Source organism: Heterodontus francisci, chromosome 16 (genome assembly GCF_036365525.1).
Source record: "Heterodontus francisci isolate sHetFra1 chromosome 16, sHetFra1.hap1, whole genome shotgun sequence".
NCBI classification, from domain to species: domain Eukaryota; kingdom Metazoa; phylum Chordata; class Chondrichthyes; order Heterodontiformes; family Heterodontidae; genus Heterodontus; species Heterodontus francisci.
In genome coordinates this window covers 27,935,009-27,955,631 of record NC_090386.1, presented here as the reverse complement: position 1 = coordinate 27,955,631, position 20,623 = coordinate 27,935,009, and the positions used below count along the sequence as shown (strand labels likewise).

The following is a 20,623-nucleotide window of genomic DNA, read 5'->3' as shown; positions in this document are numbered from 1 at the left end:
TTCCACTCTATCACAGACCTTCCCTTCAGTTCTTTCCTGCCCACCTCCCTTTCCCTTCCTCTCTACTTGGTTAAAGGCTGTTATACCCCTAACTTTTCCAAGTGCTATCGAAAGGTCATCAAACTGAAATGTTAATGCTTTTTCTCTAATCAGAGATGCTGCCTGAGGTGATGTGTATGTCCAGTATTCTCTGTTTATATTTCAGATTTCCAGTATCTGCAGTATTTTGCTTTTGTATTATGCATATGGTCAGTCCTGTGTTAGACAGTCACTCTCTAGTTATACACACAGTCAGTCCTGTTAAGCAAGCAGTGTTGAGAGGGCTCTGTGTGTGTGTGTTTGTGGCGAGGGGATGGAGGAATGGTGGAAGAGGATTACACTGAGCTCTGGCCCTCCCTCAGGAAGGGGGTGTGTGTGTGTGTGTGTCAGTCGGCGTCGCGTTACCATGGTGACAGCGCTGGCGTCACGTGCTGCAAACAATGGGCCGGATTGTTACACAGAGATTGAGCGCGAGTGCGCGGAGGGTCGGCGGGATCACCGCCAGTTCCAGGGAGCAGCAGTGAGGAAGCAGCATGACTGGCAGACGAGACAACAAACTATACGACTTCGTGGCAGCAGATAGGCAGTGGTAATTAAAACGCAGTGTATTGATTTGCTTGAGTTTTATTCCTCTGGCAACATAACAGTGCGGCGCTTCTCTTCAATTGCAGTTGTCCGTATCAATAATGTGCAATTGGGTCTTCCGCACTATTCAATTCATCTCAGTCCCAGAACTTTCCCTCAGTGCCCGGAAGGTTTAGTCATGGTGACTGGAATATTAGGACAGTCCACTGTCACTGTGCTTTCACTGGAGCAGTCTACCATGACAGTGCTATTACTAGGACAGTACTGTCACTAAGACAGTATTGTCACTAAGGCGGTGCACTATGACAGCGTTGTCGTTGGGAGCGACAGTGCAGTGTGGGGTGACTTGAGTTTGAGTGACAGAGCAGACTGTACATTGAGACCTTGCAGAGTGGGAATATACAAAGCAGGGTGACAGTGACAAGAAAGTGGGAGTGACAGAGTACAGTGTAGAGTGAGACTGACTGTGCAGGATGGAAATATACAGTGCAGTTAGTATAGATTTGAAATGAGAGTAGGGTGATAGTGGGGTTGACTCTAGACTGCAAATTCCAGTGTAAAGTTTTTTTTATTCATTCACGAAATGTTGGCATCGCTGGCTAGGCCAGCATTTATTGCTCCTACCTAATTGTCCTTGAGAAGGTGGTGGTGAGCTGCCTTCTTGAACCGCTGCAGTACATGTAATGTAGGTACACTCACAGTGTTGTTAGGGAGGGAGTTCCAGGATTTTGACCCAACAACAGTGAAGGAACAGCGATATATTTCCAAGTAAGGAGGGTGTGTGACTTGGAGATGAACTTGGAGAGGTGTTCCCAATTGCCTGTCGCCCTTGTCCTTCTAGGTGGCAGAGGTCGCAGTTGGTGCTTTTGAAGAAGCCTTGGCAAGTTGCTGCAGTGGATCGTGTAGATGGTGCACACTGCTGCCACTGTGCGGCAGAAGTGAAGGGAGTGAATGTTGAAGGTGGTGGATGGGGTGCCGATCAAGCTGGCAGCTTTGTCCTGGATGGTTTCTTGAGTGTTGCTGGAGCTGCATTCATCCAGGCAAGTGGAGAGTATTCCATCACACTCCTGACTTGTGCCTTGTAGATGGTAGAAAGGCTCAGGGGAGTCTGGAGGTGGGTACTCACTGCAGAACACCCAGCCTCTGACCTGTTCTTGTTGCTATAATATTTATGTGCTGGTCCAGTTAAGTTTCTGGTCAATGGTAACCCCTTGGATGTTGATGGTGAGGAATTCGACAATGGTAACGTCATTGAATGTCAAGGGGAAATGGTTAGGTTCTCTCTTGTTGGAGATGGTCATTGCCTGGCACTTGTTTGGTGTGACTGATACTTGCCATTTATCAGCCCAAGCCTGTATGTGGTCCAGGTTTTGCTGAATGTGGACACAGACTGCTTCAGTATCTGAGGAGTCATGAATAATGCTGAACATTGTGCAATCATCAGCAAACATCCCTACCTCTAACCTTGTGATGGAGAGCAAGTCATTGCTGATGTAACTGAAGATGTTTGGACCTAGGACTCTACCCTGAGGAATGTCTGCAGTGATGTCCTGGGACTGAGATGATTAACCTCCAACAACCACAACCATCCTCCTTTGTGCTAGGTATGACTCCAACCAGCGGAGAGTTTTCCCCCGATCTCCATTGACTTCAATTTTACTAGGGTTCCTTGATGCCACAGTCCTTGATGTCAAGGGCAGTTACTCTCACCTCACCTCTGGAATTCAGTTCTTTTGTTAATGTTTGGACCAAGGCTAGCATGAGGTCTGGAGCCGAATGGTTGTGGAGGAACCCACACTTACCCAACTGTGCAGAGTGGGAGTGAATGTGAAGAAGGAGAGTGACAGTACAGAGTGGGAATATATAGAGCAGAGTGCGAACTGAAGTGTAGATTGGGACTGACTGCAGAGAGTGTGGCAATCAAAAGTGACAGTGTAAAGCAGAGTGGGAATAAATAGTATAGATTTGGAATGACTGTGCAGAATGGAAATTACAATGTCAAGTGGGAATATATAGAGCAGAGTAGTATTTGCAGTGTACAATTTGGAATGCCAGCGGATAGTGGAAGTGACACAGGGAAGAAATAATTAAGTTTCAAAACAGAGTGAAGATTGCATGTTTTACATATTTTACAGTGAATTGATTGAAAATCTCATCCATTTTGTTTCAGGGCAAATGAAATCATATTGGAGGCTGATTCAGCAAGGAAATGGGCAAGCAGATGGGGATTTCTGGTAACTGAGCGTGATCAGGTAATGCCACTCCTGATCTCCAGAATCTGAGATGATCAGGATTCAAAGGTTTTTCAGAGAAGGGCGGCACAGTGGCGCAGTGGTTAGCACCGCAGCCTCACAGCTCCAGCGACCCGGGTTCGAGTCTGGGTACTGCCTGTGCGGAGTTTGCAAGTTCTCCCTGTGACCGTGTGGGTTTCCACTGGGTGCTCCGGTTTCCTCCCACAGCCAAAGACTTGCAGGTTGATAGGTAAATTGGCCATTATAAAATTGCCCCTAGTGTAGGTAGGTGGTAGGGGGAAGGTGGGGATGTGAGAGGGGAAGGGTATTAATGTAGGATTAGTATAAATGGGTGGTTGATGGTTGGCACAGACTCGGTGGGCCGAACGGCCTGTTTCAGTGCTGTGTCTCTAAAATAAAAAAAGGGGAGGGAGTGGAATAGTATCATGTCACAGGACTCTGCTCCACTTCCTGCTGCTTGTAAATGACGCGCTGTTTTAAATGGTCGATCGAACCAGGCGGCTGCCTTGCCATTTCTATTTGTCCATTCCCTGCACGTTTCCTGCCACCCACACTGGGGTGGAGATAGTCATCCTGGGTTGGCTAGGGTTTTAGAAAGCACAAAGTTTGGATCTTGAGGGAAGCTGGCTAGGACAAGGCCTAGCAGGACTTGACTCCACAATTCTCTTCTCCAATATAACCGACAGGCATACGCAAGGAACAGTAGCAAGAACAAGAGATGTGCCTGTCCCACTAGATCCATTTACCACAGTCACATCTTCTGCCCAATGCAGAAGTCCCAGAAATTGGTTCATTGGCTAGAATTGCGGCCCTATTCTTTCCCCTGACCACAGCCTTACTTGGACCCAAACTCTACATTCAGCCTTTGCTCAATAAATGAAATTATCCTTATATCCGTTTGTTTTGTGTTCGGCCAAAGGGAAGGATAATGTGTGTTAGATTTGCTTTCTTCACCTGGCTACAATGCATGAGAATATGGTTTTACAATTAAATGTAGGAGGCTTGCTCAAGTGGCCTACCCTTTTGGTAACCAAACCATACTGAGCTTCCCCTTCAAGTCCCACACCATCCCGACTTAGATAATATATTACCATTCCTTCATCATCGCTGGGGCAAAATCCTGGAACTTCCTACCTATCAGGACTGTGGCAGCACCTACACCACACAGACTAGTCCAGTTCAAGAAGGCCCACCACTACTTTCTCAAGGGTATTTAGGGATGGGTCATAAATGTTGGCCTTGCCAGCAAACACCCAGAATGAATTTTTAAAAACCATGCTGACACTCATTGTCTAGACTCTCTGAAGGAGATAGCTGGTGCCATCAGGACATGAAATGAGCAAAGAGGGGGAAAGTCAGTTTCTAAGGGTCAAATCAGAATGAGACATTGATGGAGTTTGGCCTTTATTAAAAACTAACTAACAACTGACAGCCATGAATTTGAACTTGGAGAAGAGTCTGGTTTCCAGTATCAAGGTTTGAGGTGAGAATGGAGAATCTTGGGCTTTTCAGCCTTGAAGGGAGATGTGGAAGAGATGATCTAATAGGAGAGATGCAGGAATTGTAAGGATATAAAATAAACTGACCTGGATATAATTTTAAATTAAATTGCAAGTGAAGAACAAGGGGATACAGGTTCAAACCAGTGAGGGGTAATTTTAGGATCGATTTTAGGAAATACTTCTTCACACACAGTGACGCAGTGGTTAGCACCGCAGCCTCACATCCAGCGACCCGGATGTGGTTTGCAAGTTCTCCCTGTGACCGCGTGGGTTTCCACCGGGTGCTCCGGTTTCCTCCTACAGCCAAAGACTTGCAGGTTGATAGGTAAATTGGCCATTGTAAATTTCCCCTAGTGTAGGTAGGTAGGTGGTAGGAGAATGGTGGGGGTGTGGTAGGGAATATGGGATTAAGGTAGGATTAGTATAAATGGGTGGTTGTTGTTCGGCACAGACTTGGTAGGCTGAAGGGCCTGTTTCAGTGCTGTATCTCTCTATGACAAGAATGTTTTGATCTGAATATGTTAACTATTAATTGATTATTGCTGAAAATAGAGACATGTTGTCGAAGTTTTTCGTCTTGCACTCATCAGGACAATCCGCAAGAATAACCAATGTAAGGGAAATCCTGACTCCGATTGGTCCATGCTGAAATCCTAGCTCCGATTGGTCTGTGCTGAGATCCCAGCTCCGACTGCTCCATGCTGAGATTACGGCTCTGATTGGTCCCTGCTGAGATCGCAGCACTGACAGAGGCTGGGATGTGACAGTTGGTCTCAGTGACTCCTGGACCAGGGTCAGGAAAGTCATTTGGTTTTCCCCACTTGCAATGTCCATCCATGATGAAGTTCTATCTGGAAGGTGTGCGTGCGGACATGAGGGATGGACTGTACTGTGATGTGCTCTATAGCTGCATAGCTGCCAACATGCTCTCCAGGTTCAGACATGGAGAAGGACCACTTAGGTGAGGAGAGCTGAGGAACTGAAATCCAGAGCAGGACGGGAGGGGAGAACACTGGAAAGACTAGCCTCATGTGTCTGACCTTGCCCTGAGGGCTCTAACGGTGTTACATGTGTTTAATTCTAGCAAGTCTCTAATCGCAATGAACGCTATTTATTTTCTTTTCAGATTGAGGCTGAACAGAAGAAATTGAGAAATAAATGCAGGCTGCATACACCTGATCACCTGAAGGTTCGACCTGCATCTCCCATCAGCAAATACATCAAGGTTGAGAGTGCTTTTTATTCTATCAGTGAATTCTGGTTAAGGTAGATCTTAACTCAGGTGGCATGTCCCATGCTTCTTTGCACTATCTCATTATATCACTCAGATTATGGCTTCCTCACCCACAACTCCTGTTAAACGCCATTCCAACATGGTCGCTCGGTCAAAATCCTGACAATCCCTAGGAGCACCTTCTCCATGCACACTGCAGCAGTTCAAGATGGCACTCGCCATCACTTTTTCAAGGACAGTTAGGGATGGGCGATAAACGCTGGCTTTTCCAATGACATCCACATCTCCAGAATGTTTATGAATGAACATTTTTCTTCAAGTTCTGATCTGGACACATGTTTGTTCCCACTGGAAAACTATTCCAGACTATTCTACTTTGGTATGACATCAGAGCTGAGAATGCACCCCCTATGGGCAGTGCCACCTGTGGTCAGATGAGACAAGCTCACCGGATAACATGAGGCCATCTCCTTCACATTTTTTGGTGCCCTGGCAATGGCAAGTTGTTTATTGCACGCCAAGCATGACAGTGCTGCACTGCTATGTGCCAGCAGCCAGGAAAGGGCTTCAAACTATGATTGTGCCCTGGGCAGATTTCCAGAGTGAAAGCAGGAGAACCAGGCACACAAAGCTGAGAAAGGTATGGGTTACAGATTCTAGGAGGCCTCTGCCAGCAATAGACAGTGATGGGGCAGGTTTTTTAATAAAAAACAATTATAATCTTCAACAGGCCTTTCCAAAGAAATGCCATGCAGGTGGAAGGTCACTCAAAGGTTCCAGCCACATTATGGCCTGGTTGCCAAATTTACATTGAAGTCAAGGCCTACTGATATTGGAACACAGCTTGTACAGAGGCTGCTGGCACCTTTTTGCCTTTGGGTGTCATAATTGAGGCACCTCGGCCACATTGAGGGCCTCAGGCCTCCACACACAATTTTTTTTTTATTCATTCACGGGATGCGGGCGTTACTGGCCAGGCCAGCATTTATTGCCCATCCCTAATTGCCCTTGAGAAGATAGTGGTAAGCTGCCTTCTTGAACTGCTGCAGTCGATGTGGGGTAGGTACACCCACTGTGCTGTTAGGAAGGGAGTTCCAGGATTTTGACCCAGCAACAGTGAAGGAACGGCGATATAGTTTCAAGTCAGGATGGTGTGTGACTTGGAGGGGAACCTGCAGGTGGTGGTGTTCCCATGTATTTGCTGCCCTTGTCCTTCTAGTTGGTAGAGGTCGCGGGTTTGGAAGGTGCTGTCGAAGGAGCCTTGGTGCATTGCTGCAGTGCATCTTGTAGATGGTACACACTGCTGCCACTGACCGTCGGTGGTGGAGGGAGTGAATGTTTGTAGATGGGGTGCCAATCAAGCGGGCCGCTTTGTCCTGGATGGTGTCGAGCTTCTTGAGTGTTGTTGGAGCTGCACCCATCCAGGCAAGTGGAGAGTATTCCATCACACTCCTGACTTGTGCCTTGTAGATTGTGGACAGGCTTTGGGGAGTCAGGAGGTGAGTTACTCGCCTCAGGATTCCTAGCCTCTGACCTGCTCTTGTAGCGACGTTATTTATATGGCTACTCCAGTTCAGTTTTCGGTCAATGGTAGTCCCTAGGATGTTGATAGTGGGGGATTCAGCGATGGTAATGCCGTTGAATGTCAAGAGGAGATGGTTAGATTCTCTTTTGTTGGAGATGGTCATTGCCTGGCACTTGTGTGGCGCGAATGTTACTTGCCACTTATCAGCCCAAGCCTGGATATTGTCCAGGTCTTGCTGCATTTCTACACAGACTGCTTCAGTATCTGAGGAGTTGCGAATGGTGCTGAACATTGTGCAATCATCAGCAAACATCCCCACTTCTGACCTTATGATTGAAGGAAGGTCATTGATGAAGCAGCTGAAGATGGTTGGGCCTAGGACACTACCCTGAGGTACTCCTGCAGTGGTGTCCTGGAGCTCAGATGATTGACCTCCAACAACCGCAACCATCTTCCTTTGTGCTAGGTATGACTCCAGCCAGCGGAGGGTTTTCCCCCTGATTCCCATTGACCTCAGTTTTGCTAGGGCTCCTTGATGCCATATTCGGTCAAATGCTGCCTTGATGTCAAGGGCAGTCACTCTCACCTCACCTCTTGAGTTCAGCTCTTTTGTCCATGTTTGAACCAAGGCTGTAATGAGGTCAGGAGCTAAGTGGCCCTGGCAGAACCCAAACTGAGCATCACTGAGCAGGTTGTTGCTAAGCAAGTGCCGCTTGATGGCACTGTTGATGACACCTTCCATCACTTTACTGATGATTGAGAGTAGGCTAATGGGGCGGTAGTTGGCCGGGTTGGATTTGTCCTGCTTTTTGTGTACAGGACATACCTGGGCAATTTTCCACATTGCAGGGTAGATGCCAGTGTTGTAGCTGTACTGGAACAGCTTGACTAGGGGCGCGGCAATTGTTGGAGCACAGGTCTTCAGTACTATTGCCGGAATATTGTCAGGGCCCATAGCTTTTGCAGTATCCAGTGCCTTCAGTCGCTTCTTGATATCACGTGGAGTGAATCGAATTGGCTGAAGTTTGGCATCTGTGATGCTGGGGACTTCAGGAGGAGGCCGAGATGGATCATCAACTCGGCACTTCTGGCTGAAGATTGTTGAAAATGCTTCAGCCTTATCTTTTGCACTGATGTGCTGGGCTCCCCCATCATTGAGGATGGGGATATTTGTGGAGCCACCTCCTCCAGTTAGTTGTTTAATTGTCCACCACCATTCACGGCTGGATGTGGCAGGACTGCAGAGCTTAGATCTGATCCGTTGGTTATGGGATCGCTTAGCTCTGTCTATTACATGCTGCTTACGCAGTTTGGCATGCAAGTAGTCCTGGGTTGTAGCTTCACCAGGTTGACACCTCATTTTGAGGTATGCCTGGTGCTGCGACTGGCATGCCCTCCTGCACTCTTCATTGAACCAGGGTTGGTCTCCTGGCTTGATGGTAATGGTAGAGTGGGGGATATGCCGGGCCATGAGGTTACAGATTGTGGTTGAGTACAATTCTGCTGCTGCTGATGGCCCACAGCGCCTGATGGATGCCCAGTTTTGCATTGCTAGATCCATTCGAAATCTATCCCATTTAGCACGGTGGTAGTGCCACACAACACGATGGAGGGTATCCTCAATGTGAAGGCGGGACTTAGTCTCCACAAGGACTGTGCGGTGGTCACTCCTACCAATACTGTCATGGACAGATGCATCCGCGGCAGGCAGATTGGTGAGGACGAGGTCGAGTATGTTCTTCCCTCGTGTTGGTTCCCCCACCACCTGCTGCAGACCCAGTCTAGCAGCCATGTCCTTTAGGACTCGGCCAGCTCGGTCAGTAGTGGTGCTACCGAGCCACTCATGGTGATGGACATTGAAGTCCCCCACCCAGAGTACATTTTGTGCCCTTGCCACCCTCAGTGCTTCCTCCAAGTGCTGTTCAACATGGAGGAGTACTGACTCATCAACTGAGGGAGGGCGATAGGTGGTAATCAGTAGGAGGTTACTTTGCCCATGTTTGACCTGATGCCATGAGACTTCATGAGGTCCGGAGTTGATGTTGAGGACTCCCAGGGCAACTCCCTCCGTACTGTATACCACTGTGCCACCACCTCTGCTGGGTCTGTCTTGCAGGTGGGACAGGATGTACCCGGGGATGGTGATGGCAGTGTCTGGGACATTGTCTGTTAGGTATGATTCCGTGAGTATGACTATGTCAGGCTGTTGCTTGACTAGTCTGTGGGACAGCTCTCCCAACTTTGGCACAAGCCCCCAGATGTTAGTAAGGAGGAAACTGGTCCCTGATGACACCAACATCTCAGGCACCCGTCAATCTGCTAAATTCAGCTGAAAGATGAGAGGAAAAGCTTTGCCTCCTCCTATAAGGTCTCATAATCCAACCTCTAGTGGGCCCACAGTGCAAAACTCTCTCTCATTCAACACTAATTGACACAAAATTAAGAATGAAAGTTGCAACATGTTTTTCCACCAGTATTTCCACGGCTCGTCTGCTGGTTACCCAAGGACTGCAGCGGTTCAAGAAGGCAGCTCACCACCACGTCCTCAAGGGCAATTAGGGATGGGCAATAAATGCTGGCCTGACTAGCGACACCCACATCCCATGAATGACTTAAAAAAAAAAGAACAGCACATCCTTGTCAAGACATCTTGACAAATATATGAATAGGAAGGGAGTAGAGGGATATGGGCCCCGGAAGTGCAGAAGGTGTTAGTTTAGGCAGGCATCAAGATCGGCGCAAGCTTGGAGGGCCGAATAGCCTGTTCCTGTGCTGTACTGTTCTTTGTTCTTCCCCTCCCCACCCCACAGAAATTCAAATCCCAGAATGGGCTGGATTTTAAGAGCCCGCCAACGATTTCAGCGGCAAGCTCAAGAAATGGCGGCCTGCCCGCACGGGTTACATGTCGAAGTGCCGCTGTGATCTCCCGCACGGCGGCTCATTTAAATAGCCAGGACAGCCCCCCCTCGCCAATCACATGGAGGGGACGGGCTGTCCGTCCCCAGCAATGATGTCAGCTGCCTGTGTGCAGGCACTGGCACCATTTTTAAAGAGCAGCCAGCCCTGCTGGCTTAGTTAAATTTTTCAAGAAGTATGCCCTCAAAAAATATACAATAAATTTCTAACGCTCCTTTCCCACACCCCAATAACATTTACATTAATTATTTGCCCTCCCAAAAACACAACTTTTAAATGTGACCTCCACGCACCCCCCCCACCACAGACTGCACAAAGTTTAGAGTTCACCCCTTCCCACCATCCCCTACACCCATTGCATTTATTTGACCCCATCTCCCCCTCACAAACACTGAAAATATTAACTCCTCCCCCCTCCCCACCAGTGACATGCCTTTCCCTGGACAGGGAGTTGAAGGCGTGGGAGTGCCGGCCACCACACCAAAGATCGGGGCTGGTCTGGAAGATTGAAGGTAATCCATTTAAATGTATTCATTTTATTAATTTAAATATTTAAATTCAGGTCCTGTCGTCCAGCGGCGGGGGAGCTGCCATGTAGCTTCGCCACCGCCGGGAAGATCGGTCCGGGCCATCCCGGTATCGAGGTCCGTGGCGGGCCTCTTCCCGACCCATCTTCAGCCCCCCCATCCCACCACCACCACGGATCACGACACTGGGGGGAACAACAGGATCCAGCTCAGTCTCTCTTTCAGAAAGCCCACAGGATGGCTTGTGTAAAAATCAGAATAATGATACCCAGGGGCAATAATGGTGGGTGGGGGGGGAGCCCTTCTGAGGTTGGGACTCACCCAGAGTGTCAGAGTGCACCCTTCTCCCATTACCTGAACACAAGGACACATTTCCAGCTCTGTATGGGCACAGATTAAATACAGTAACCACCCAAAGATCCCTCACCCCTGAAACCACAAGGGGAAACAGCATTTTCCTCTCACTAGGAAGAAAATGTCTGGTCACGAGGCACCAGGCAACTGGGGATGGGTGGGAAGGGGGAGCTAACGATGGGTGCAAACTTACATTAATGGTGTGTGTTTACTTTTTAAAGAGTTTGAATTTGCCATTCTCCTCCCACACTATATCCAATGTCATACAACTCATCCAAATCTCTGCCACCTGCACCCTATCTTGTACTAAACCCCATACACTTAGCACCGCCCTCCTTACCAACCTCCACTGCCTCCCAGTGCAATAAATGCAAACTCCTTCTCATCATTCCTCCATGCCCTCGTCCCTGAATATCTCTTAAATCTTATCTTTGAATGTGTCTATATCTATCTATTTTTACCTTGTCTATGACTACCTCTATATTCTGTCTACTGTTATTTATTTATCTATTTCCATCGATCAGTTGAACTATTTCTCTACCTATCTGTCTACCTGTCTCTCTGATCTATCTCTCTATCTCTAAATGTATCTATCTCTATCTCGATCTAATCAATATATCTCTTGATCTCTATTTATCCATCTATCTATAGTTTTTCACTGAATTCCAGACTTATTCAGATTTCTATGTTGTTCTGCAGGTGGGGCCATCTCCTGCCGTGCCACAGACAACCCAAGGATTTATTGGCTGGAGATCTGCGGTACCAGGATTGGAACTGGAGCGATATGGAGGTCCCAAACTAGGGAAATGGAGTTTTCTCAGTCAAATGAAATGGCCAGAAGATTGTGTTGACTAACACTGTAGTAGTCAGATCACTTTTGCCATCCGTGCAACTCGTCTGTGCAATGATGCTCTGGGGCTGGTGGCTTCAGCTGCAGCTCAGTCACCATCCAATGGAGCTCTTGGTTATCCTTAAGGTTTTAAGAAGGTTATCTTGATGGAAACTATATTCCTTTCCACAAGACATAAAAAAGCATTTGGAAACACATAATAGAAAAGCATTTTTGCATTATATATTATGTTTTGATCCTTTTTCTCCTTTCCTAATTACCTCTGTCCTCCAAAGACTTGCCTCTTTCAGTCAGCTCAATGCAGCCTAAACTAAGGAAATTACTTTCACTTCCAGGTTAGTGACACTCCTGAATACAGTAATCCTCATTTGAGGGTGTTTATTCTATCAACTTGAATTCATGGAAGGCTGCAAACAGTCAAAATAGGCTACGGGGTACAGAGACTTTTCACAAAGTCAGTGAGGGCTTCAAATAATTATTCAATGTAACCAGCAGTCACAAACCCATCAGAAAGAAACACTGAATATTTCCATATTTTCTCATTGAGAGACTGTACTTCAGTATTACAATAAATTGTTCCTTTGTGGTTTAATTTGTGCTTCATGGCATTGAGTTTTTACTCCTGTGAATCAGTCCCATGGAATGTTCTTTCCCTCCCCATGTTGTCTGTCTGAGTCTTTGATGTCAGTGATACGCATTAATCAGAATATTGGTGCTCTTTAGGGAGACCATCAGCAACACTAGAATTCTCTCCCAGTGACGTCCTTTTGTCTATCTCTCCAAGGCATGGATCACTCAGCCCATTCGACCTGCGGTCTTTAAACCTTCATTGTTAAAAGATTCATTTTGGCAAATCTGAAGGCCGGCCCATTAATCCTCTGTTCCTTGGATAGACTCGGATTGTTTTCACTGGAACGATGGAGGTGGAGGGGCGACATGATAGAGGTTTACAAAGTTATAAGCGGCATGGACAGAGTGGATAGTCAGAAGCTTTTTCCCAAGGTGGAAGAGTCAGTTACTAGGGGACATAGGTTTAAGGTGAGAGGGGCAAAGTTTAGAGGGGATGTGCGAGGCAAGTTCTTTACACAGAGGGTGGTGAGTGCCTGGAACTTGGTGCCGGGGGAGGTGGTGGAAGCAGGTACCATAGAGACGTTTAAGAGGCATCTTGACAAATACATGAATAGGATGGGAATAGAGGGATACGGACCCCGGAAGTGCAGAAGGTTTTAGTTTAGGCAGGCATCAAGATCGGCGCAGGCTTGGAGGGCCGAATGGCCTGTTCCTGTGCTGTACTGTTCTTTGTTCTTTGTTGTTGTTCTTATGAATATTCACTCTGGCTTTTCCTGGTTAAGCTGACAAAAGACTTTTGGGATGCTGTAAATGTGATTAAGATGCAAATCCCTATTTCTTTAAAAAGTCTTCACTGCCCCAGTGAAAATATTCTGAACAGAAAACAGCTGCTTTCAAGATTTACGCCTCTCAATAAAATACGTATATACAGTCTAGCTGCCAATAACCAGTGGAGTGGCCGTGGTACTTGACTGTAATCATTATTCGCAGCAGATTAAAAGCAGCCCGTGACTTTAAGCTATCTGTTCCCCCACAGAGAGGATAGCTGACTGCCAGATGATGTTTCTGCCTTCATTTCACCACCTACTCAGTGATTCTCTGAAGTCTGTCCCCACACTTTCTTTGTCCAGTTTTATCTGCAAACTTGGAGAAAGCTTTATTGATAGGAAAGAAATCCCCACAGGACACCCTTCTATCTTGAATAACAGCACATTTGTATAGTTCACCCAGCTTACCTTGATAAGCGGAAGGATGTTGGGGTTGATTTTCAGACCTCAGTCCCAATCTACGTGCCTGATGAGCAGGAAGAGGTTTGGCCTGATCTCTTGCCAGTTGCAGAACCCGCCCAATTTCCATCCAATTTATTTTAATATAGGCTGAATTCTATAAGCGGGTGATCTGCTTTGCCACATTACCATCCAGTCTGATGAAGGTGGTAATTACCAGCTATCTGTTCCTGAGCTGTTGTATATTGTTACGACCAGGTGAGAAAGAGGTCTAGGGGTTCCCTTTCAGCCTTCACCTGGTCTTACTGTAACAGGGTTTTATTTTTAAACACTGTTTTTTGCTCTCCCTTGGTGAATCCTTGTTCCCCACTTTCCAATTATAAGGCAAAGAAACCAGTACAAACAAGCTTTCTTAGATTTAAAGAAGAACAGTGAAATTTTATTAAATGTAAATTCTGCTTCGGTTAACGCCTATGGATACATGACGTGCCCACGCTAGCATGCATACGTGATAAACACATGCAGAAAGGGACAGAAAAGAGTAGAAGAAATAAAGTGGAAAAGTTTGAGACAATATCTGAAGAATTTTTGTTACGGGTCTTCGAGCTCACTGTAGAGTCCTTGCTTGTATGTAGATCTTGCTTTTTGTTGGGGCCCAGTATTCTTCTTAAACCTTGTTCACTGTAGGAGACTTTTCTCTCTTGGGGTTCGTGTGTCTTCAGTGGATTCAGAAGCTGGTGAGAAAGAGATGGGAGCAGACAGACAGATAGGTCTTTGTCAGTCATGTGACTAACTGTTCTGCGACCACATCTGTTTGTGGATTGAACTGGAGCAGGGAGCAGCTCCTTTGTCTACAAGCACTGTCTGTTAATATGTAAATGTGTCTTTCCAGCCGCGGCCTGGCAACCCCTTGTCACAGGCCTTTTCTTCCCAGCAACAATTTGAAATTTAATGTCCATGTGGTGAAATGAATGTGCCTTATTCTTGGCAGGTGGGGGCCTGCATGACAATATCAACAACAACAACTTATATTGATCACAGTGCCTTTATCGTAATGAAATATCCAAGGTGCTTTACAGGAATGTTATCAAACAAAATATGACACCGAGCGACATAACACAATAGTAGGGCAGATAGCCAAAATCTTGTTCAAAGAGGTAAGTTTTAAGGAGTTTCTTAAAAGAGGAAAGCAAGGTAGAGAGGTGGAGAAGTTTAGGGAGGGAATTCCAGAGCTTAGGGCCCAGGCAGATGAAGGCATGGCCACCAATGGTGGAGCGATTAAAATTGAGTAGGCTCAAGAGGCCAGAATTAAATAAGTGTAGATATCCTAAAGGGATGTAGGGCTAGAGGAGATTACGGAGATGGGGCAGGGGGAGGCAGTCAAAGCAATGGAGGGATTTGAAAACAAGGATGAGAATTTTAAAATTGAAGCATTGCTTGACCAGGAGCCAATGTCTGTCAGTGAGCACAGAGGTGATGAATAAACAGGACTTGGTGCGAGTAAGGACACGGGCAGCCAAGTTTTAGATTATGGAGGATGGAATGTGGGACGCCAGCCAGGAATGTGTTGGAATAGTCAAGTATAGACTAAACATTTACCGCATATCAGATATCAACCAAGCAAGATTATTTTCTTCAAATGTTAAGCCTGAAGGTATCGTAATGAAAGGCAGAAGAAGCAAAAAAATGGACAAGATATGGCATTTTGTTACTGGGAGCTTTTCTAGCCTCAGAACTGCTGCTTATTCAAAGAACACTGAGTGATTGCTATCCAAATAATGAACATATGGAGAGATGTGGGACTGTCACATGTATTGTGGAGGCTTTGGAGGTCTTCCTGCAAGAGGTGCAGTAAAGGAGAACAACTGTGGAAGTTGAAACCAGGAAACCAGGATGTAGTAGAGGTTTGGGTCGAGATGAGAAATGATAAAGGCAAGAAGTCATTTGTGGGAGTAGTGTACAGGCCCCCTAACAGTAACCATATGGTTGGACACAGTATAAAGGAAGAAATAATGGGTGCTTGTCAGAAAGGTACAGTGATAATCATGGGAGGATTTTAATCTACCTATAGATCAGAAACTATGAGGACATGAAAGCAGAACTAGCAAAAATGAACTGGCAAAGTAGGTTAAAGGGTAGTAGTTCAATAGAGGTGCAGTGGCAGACATTTAAGGGGATATTTCAGAATACACAAAATAGATACATTCCAATGAGAAAGAAAAATTCCAAGGGAGAACCCACCATCCATGGTTAATTACAAAAACTAAATGTAGTATCAAAATTAAAGAGAAAGCATATAATTGTGCAAAGATAGGTGGCAGGTCAGAAGATTGGGCAGAATATAAAAAGCAGCAAAGAATTAATAAGGAAGGAAAAATTAGAATATGAGAGAAAGCTAGCTAGAAATATAAAAACAGACAGTAAGAGTTTCTATAGATATTTTAAAAAGAAGGGTTACCAAAATGAGCATTGGTCCTATAGAAAGTGAGTCTGGGGAATTAGTAAGGAAAAATAAGGAGATGGCAAATGAATTGAACAGGTATTTTGTATCAGTCTTTACCATAGAGGATACAAGTAACATCCCAGAAATAGCTGTAAATCAGGAAATGGAAGGGAGGGAGGAACTCAAGAAAACTACGATCACCAGGGAAGTGGTACTGAACAAATTGTTGGAGCTGTGGGCTGACAAGTCCCCAGGTCCTGATGAACTTCATCCTAGGGTTCGAAAAGAAGTGGCTAGTGAGATAGTTGGTGCATTGGTTTTCAATTTCCAAAATTCCCTAGATTCGGAGAAGGTTACATTAGATTGGAAAATAGCCAATGTAACTCCTTTACTCAAAAAGGGAGGGAGACAGAAAGCAGGAAACTACAAGTGAGTTAGCTTAACATCTGTCTTAGGGAAAATGTTAGAAGATATTATTAAAGTGCTGGAAAGGCTAGGGTTGTTTTCCTTAGAGCAGAGAAGGCTGAGGGGGGACCTGATTGAGGTATACAAAATAATGAGGGGCATTGATAGGATAGATAGGAAGAAACTTTTTCCCTTAGCAGAAGGGTCAATAACCAGGGGGCATAGAGTAAGGTAAGGGGCAGGAGATTTAGAGGGGATTTGAGGAGAAAACATTTCACCCAGAGGGTGGCTGGTATCTAGAACACACTGCCTGAAGGGATGGGAGAGGCAGGAACCATCACAACATTTAAGATTTAGATGAGCACTTGAAACACCATAGCATACAAGGCTACGGGCCAAGTGCTGGAAAATGGGATTAGAATAGATAGGTGCTCGATGGCTAGTACAGACACGATGGGCTGAATGGCCTGTTTCTGTGCTGTGTAACTCCATGACTCTATGACATGACTCTAAGACGTTATAGCAGGGCATTTAGAAAAATTCAAGGTAATCAGGCAGAGTCAACATGGCTATTTTCATAGGTATAGAGAGATACAGCACTGAAACAGGCCCTTCAGCCCACGCTGACTAACCACCCATTGATACTAATCCACATTTAATCCCATATTCCCTGCCACCTACCTACACGAGGGACAATTTACAACAGCCAATTTACCTATCAACCTACAAGTCTTTGGCTGTGGGAGGAAACCAGAACACCTGGCAGAAACCCACACAGTCACAGGGAGAACTTGCAAACTCCACACAGGCAGTACCCAGAACTGAACCCGGGTCGCTGGAGCTGTGAGGCTGCAGTGCTAACCACTGCGCCACTGTGCCTTTCTGTGAAAGGGAAATCATGTTTAACTAATTTATTGAGGCTCTTTGAAGAAGTAACATGTGCTGTGGATAAAGAGAGCCAGTGGATGTATTGTACTTAGATTTCCAGAAGCCATTTGATAAGGTGCCACATCAAAGGTTATTGCGGAAAATAAAAGCTCATGACGTAGGGGGTAACATTTTGGCATGGATAGAAGATTGGTTCGCTAACAGGAAACAGAGAGTAGGCATAAATGGGTCATTTTCTGGTTGGCAAGATGTAATGAGTGGTGTGCCACAGGGATCAATGCTGGGGCCTCAACTTTTTACAATTTATATCAATGACTTGGATGAAGGGACCAAAGGTATGGTTGTTACATTTACTGATGACACAAAGATAGGTAGGAAAGTAAGGTGTCAAGAGGACATAAGGAGGAAACAAAGGGATATAAATAGGTTAAGTGAGTGGGGAAAGATCTGTCAAATGGAGTATAATGTGGGAAAATGTGAAATTGTGTATTTTGGCAGGAAGAATAAAAGAGAAGCATATTATCGAAATGGTGAGAGATTGCAGAGCTCTGAGATGCAGAGAGATCTGGGTGTCCTAGTGCATGAATCACAAAAGGTTAATAAGCAGGTACAGCAAGTAATTTGGAAATCTAATAGAATGTTATCATTTATTGCAAGGGGAATTGAATGCAAAGGTAGGGAGGTAATGCTTCAGCTCTACATCAGGAGTACTGTGTACAATATTGGTCTCCTTGTTTAAGAAAGGATGTAAATGCGTTGGAAGCAGTTCAGAAAAAGTTTACTAGACTAATACCTGGAATGGGTGGGTTGTTTTATGAGTAAGGTTTGGACAGGCTAGGCTTGTATCTTCTGGAGTTTAGAAGAGTAAGAGGTGACTTGATTGAAACATATAAGATTCTGAGGGGTCTTGACAGGGTGGATGTGGAAAGGAGGTTTCCCCTTGTGGGAGAATCTCAAACTAGGGGTCACTGTTTATAAATAAGGGGTCGCCCATTTAAGACAGAAATGAAGAGAAATGTTTTCTCTCAAAGGATTGTGAGTCTTTGGAACTCTCTTCCTCAAAAGGCAATGGAAGCAGAGTTTTTGCATATTTTTGAGGCAGTTAGATAAGCAAGGGGGGTAACCGTTATTGGGGTAGACAGGAATGTGGAGTTGAGGTTACAGTCAGATCAGCCATGATCTTATTGAATGGCGGAGCAGGCTCGAGGGGCCGAGTGGCCTACTCCTGCTCCTAATCCGTATATTCATATGTTGAAGGACTGGCTGTATGGCTATGGGTGCACATAGGTCAGTCACTGGTTACCAACCGGGAACATGTTTTCTGGTATCAGGATTGCTACACCAAGTGTCCCACACTTGTCAATCTTCCTACCAAGGCAGCAAAGAAGACTTAGCACAAATGTGAATTATGAGCTGCAGGAGCCTCAGGGCCAGAGTATGCAGTCTTTTGTTTTCTTCTCAACAGTCTTGCATTGCACAGAAGAGGTAAGACACACTTCTACTGGGGAAATCTCATAACCTGCACTGAAACATATTACAATGTTCACTTATAACCTGCACTGAAACACGTGGGAGTGGCTTTGCACAGGAATAGTTTTAGTCTGCTCACATGTGTGGCAGGTATAACATCCAGGAGGTTTCCTAAGCCTGTCGCATGGTGAAAGGGTCTGTGCTTCTCCTGCAGCTGCCTCCTCTGTCACTGTCATCTGCTTTATGCAAGCAGAGACAGCAGATAGGTTGACATCCTTTGCACTGGCCTGAGAGAATTGTCTCTGAAAATCATTCACATATTATCTTGGAACAGGTGGTGAAGACTTGTTTCCTCAGACTGCCCAGATAGGATTGTTGGGCTCCTTATTACGGACCCAGAGTAGTGACAGGTGTGTGCATTACTGCTGATGTAACTGATGTCTCCTCAACAAAAAGTCACTGTTTAGATCAAAGGGAAGGTCCCGAGGTTCCCAGCACCTGGTTCTGGGCAAGTTACGAAACAGCAGCACTGAAATAGACAGCAGTAAAATCAAGGCAGCAAAGCAAAAGATTTTTGCAACAATTACCAAGAAAAAAATCATTACTGAGTACAAAATTCACAATTAATAAAATGCAAATGACAAAACGTTTCAGCATTCATTATAGAAAAGAATACAGCTTTAAGAAACAGCAGGTCAGTCCGTCAGTCAAAGCCCTACTTTATCAGGGCACAGTGGGTGTCGGGGGTACAGTGGGTGTTTTATCAGGGTACAGTGGGTGTCGGGGGTACAGTGGGTGTTTTATCAGGGTACCGTGGGTGTCGGGGGTACAGTGGGTGTTTTATCAGGGTACAGTGGGTGTCGGGGGTACAGTGGGTGTTTTATCAGGGTACAGTGGGTGTCGGGGGTACAGTGGGTGTTTTATCAGGGTACAGTGGATGTCGGGGGTACAGTGGGTGTTTTATCAGGGTACAGTGGGTGTTGAGAGCACTGAGAGTGCTGAGGATACAACTTTTTGAGGCTGTCCTAATCTTGGTAACTATGCTACAGAAATGAACCATCCGCACGCCAATTGCAGAACCTCACCTCACTGATATTAAGCAGCGGGTACGGAATCCAGCCCTTCCATGAATTGGACAGCATGAGAATCCGCCCCCAAATTTTCTGGCCCCACGACTCAGCCTTACTCCATTGTAAGTTCTTGCCCCTTATCCTGGGTCTCGGAGCTGTCTGGAGATATGTTGGATTTTAACCTGACCTGCCAGCGGCAACCTAATGGGTTTGCGTTGCCCACTGGAGTCTACACCCCTTTGAAGACAACGGAAAGCAAAATTAGTGCAATCCAATCTTGTCGGTTCCCTGCCAGAGAGGTTAGGTTGAAATTAACCACAAATCATGTTTTTGTCTGTGTGTGTAGGAATTTGCAAGGAAATACATCTGAAAACACTGAAAGAAAAGCAGAGGAAACCATACTTCGGACAGTCACAATCCTGAACTGAACAGGTTAGTGGGAATTGAAGAGGGTGAGACGCTCGTTATTTATCACAGGTTGCCCTCTGCTGGCTCTATTAGGGGAATCATTCTCTCTGATATCAACACATCTCATCAACAAAAAGCAGCAAACTGTAGATGCTGGAAATCAGGAATAAAAATTGCTGAAGACACTCCATGGGTCAGAGAGCAGCTGTTGAGAAAATGTAAATCAGTTGACAATAATCTCTGATGAGGGGTTTATATTTGACGCATTAACTGACTTGTGTTTTCATGATGGTCAATGAACATGTTGAATTGAAAAATGACTGTCTATAGTGTAGACTGCCCATGGTGTTGGTACATAG

General features: G+C 45.7%; 1 protein-coding gene across 1 annotated transcript; it reads left to right on the top strand.

Annotated features, from left to right (window-relative positions):
• The first annotated feature begins 488 nt into the window (after positions 1-488).
• Positions 489-12,376, top strand: LOC137378438 (ciliary microtubule inner protein 1-like). Its single transcript, XM_068048767.1, has 4 exons — positions 489-628; positions 2,795-2,876; positions 5,505-5,603; positions 11,634-12,376. Exons 1-4 carry the CDS (start codon positions 573-575, stop codon positions 11,787-11,789), a joined length of 393 nt encoding a protein of 130 aa, XP_067904868.1. The 5' UTR covers positions 489-572; the 3' UTR covers positions 11,790-12,376.
• Positions 12,377-20,623: the final 8,247 nt, after the last annotated feature.

Coding starts and splice junctions, on each gene's coding strand:
- LOC137378438 (XM_068048767.1), top strand. CDS start 573: ATGACTGGCAGACGAGACAACAAACTATACGACTTCGTGGCAGCAGAT. Junction 629..2,794: donor GTGGCAGCAGATAGGCAGTG/GTAATTAAAACG, acceptor ATTTTGTTTCAG/GGCAAATGAAATCATATTGG. Junction 2,877..5,504: donor TGGTAACTGAGCGTGATCAG/GTAATGCCACTC, acceptor TTTTCTTTTCAG/ATTGAGGCTGAACAGAAGAA.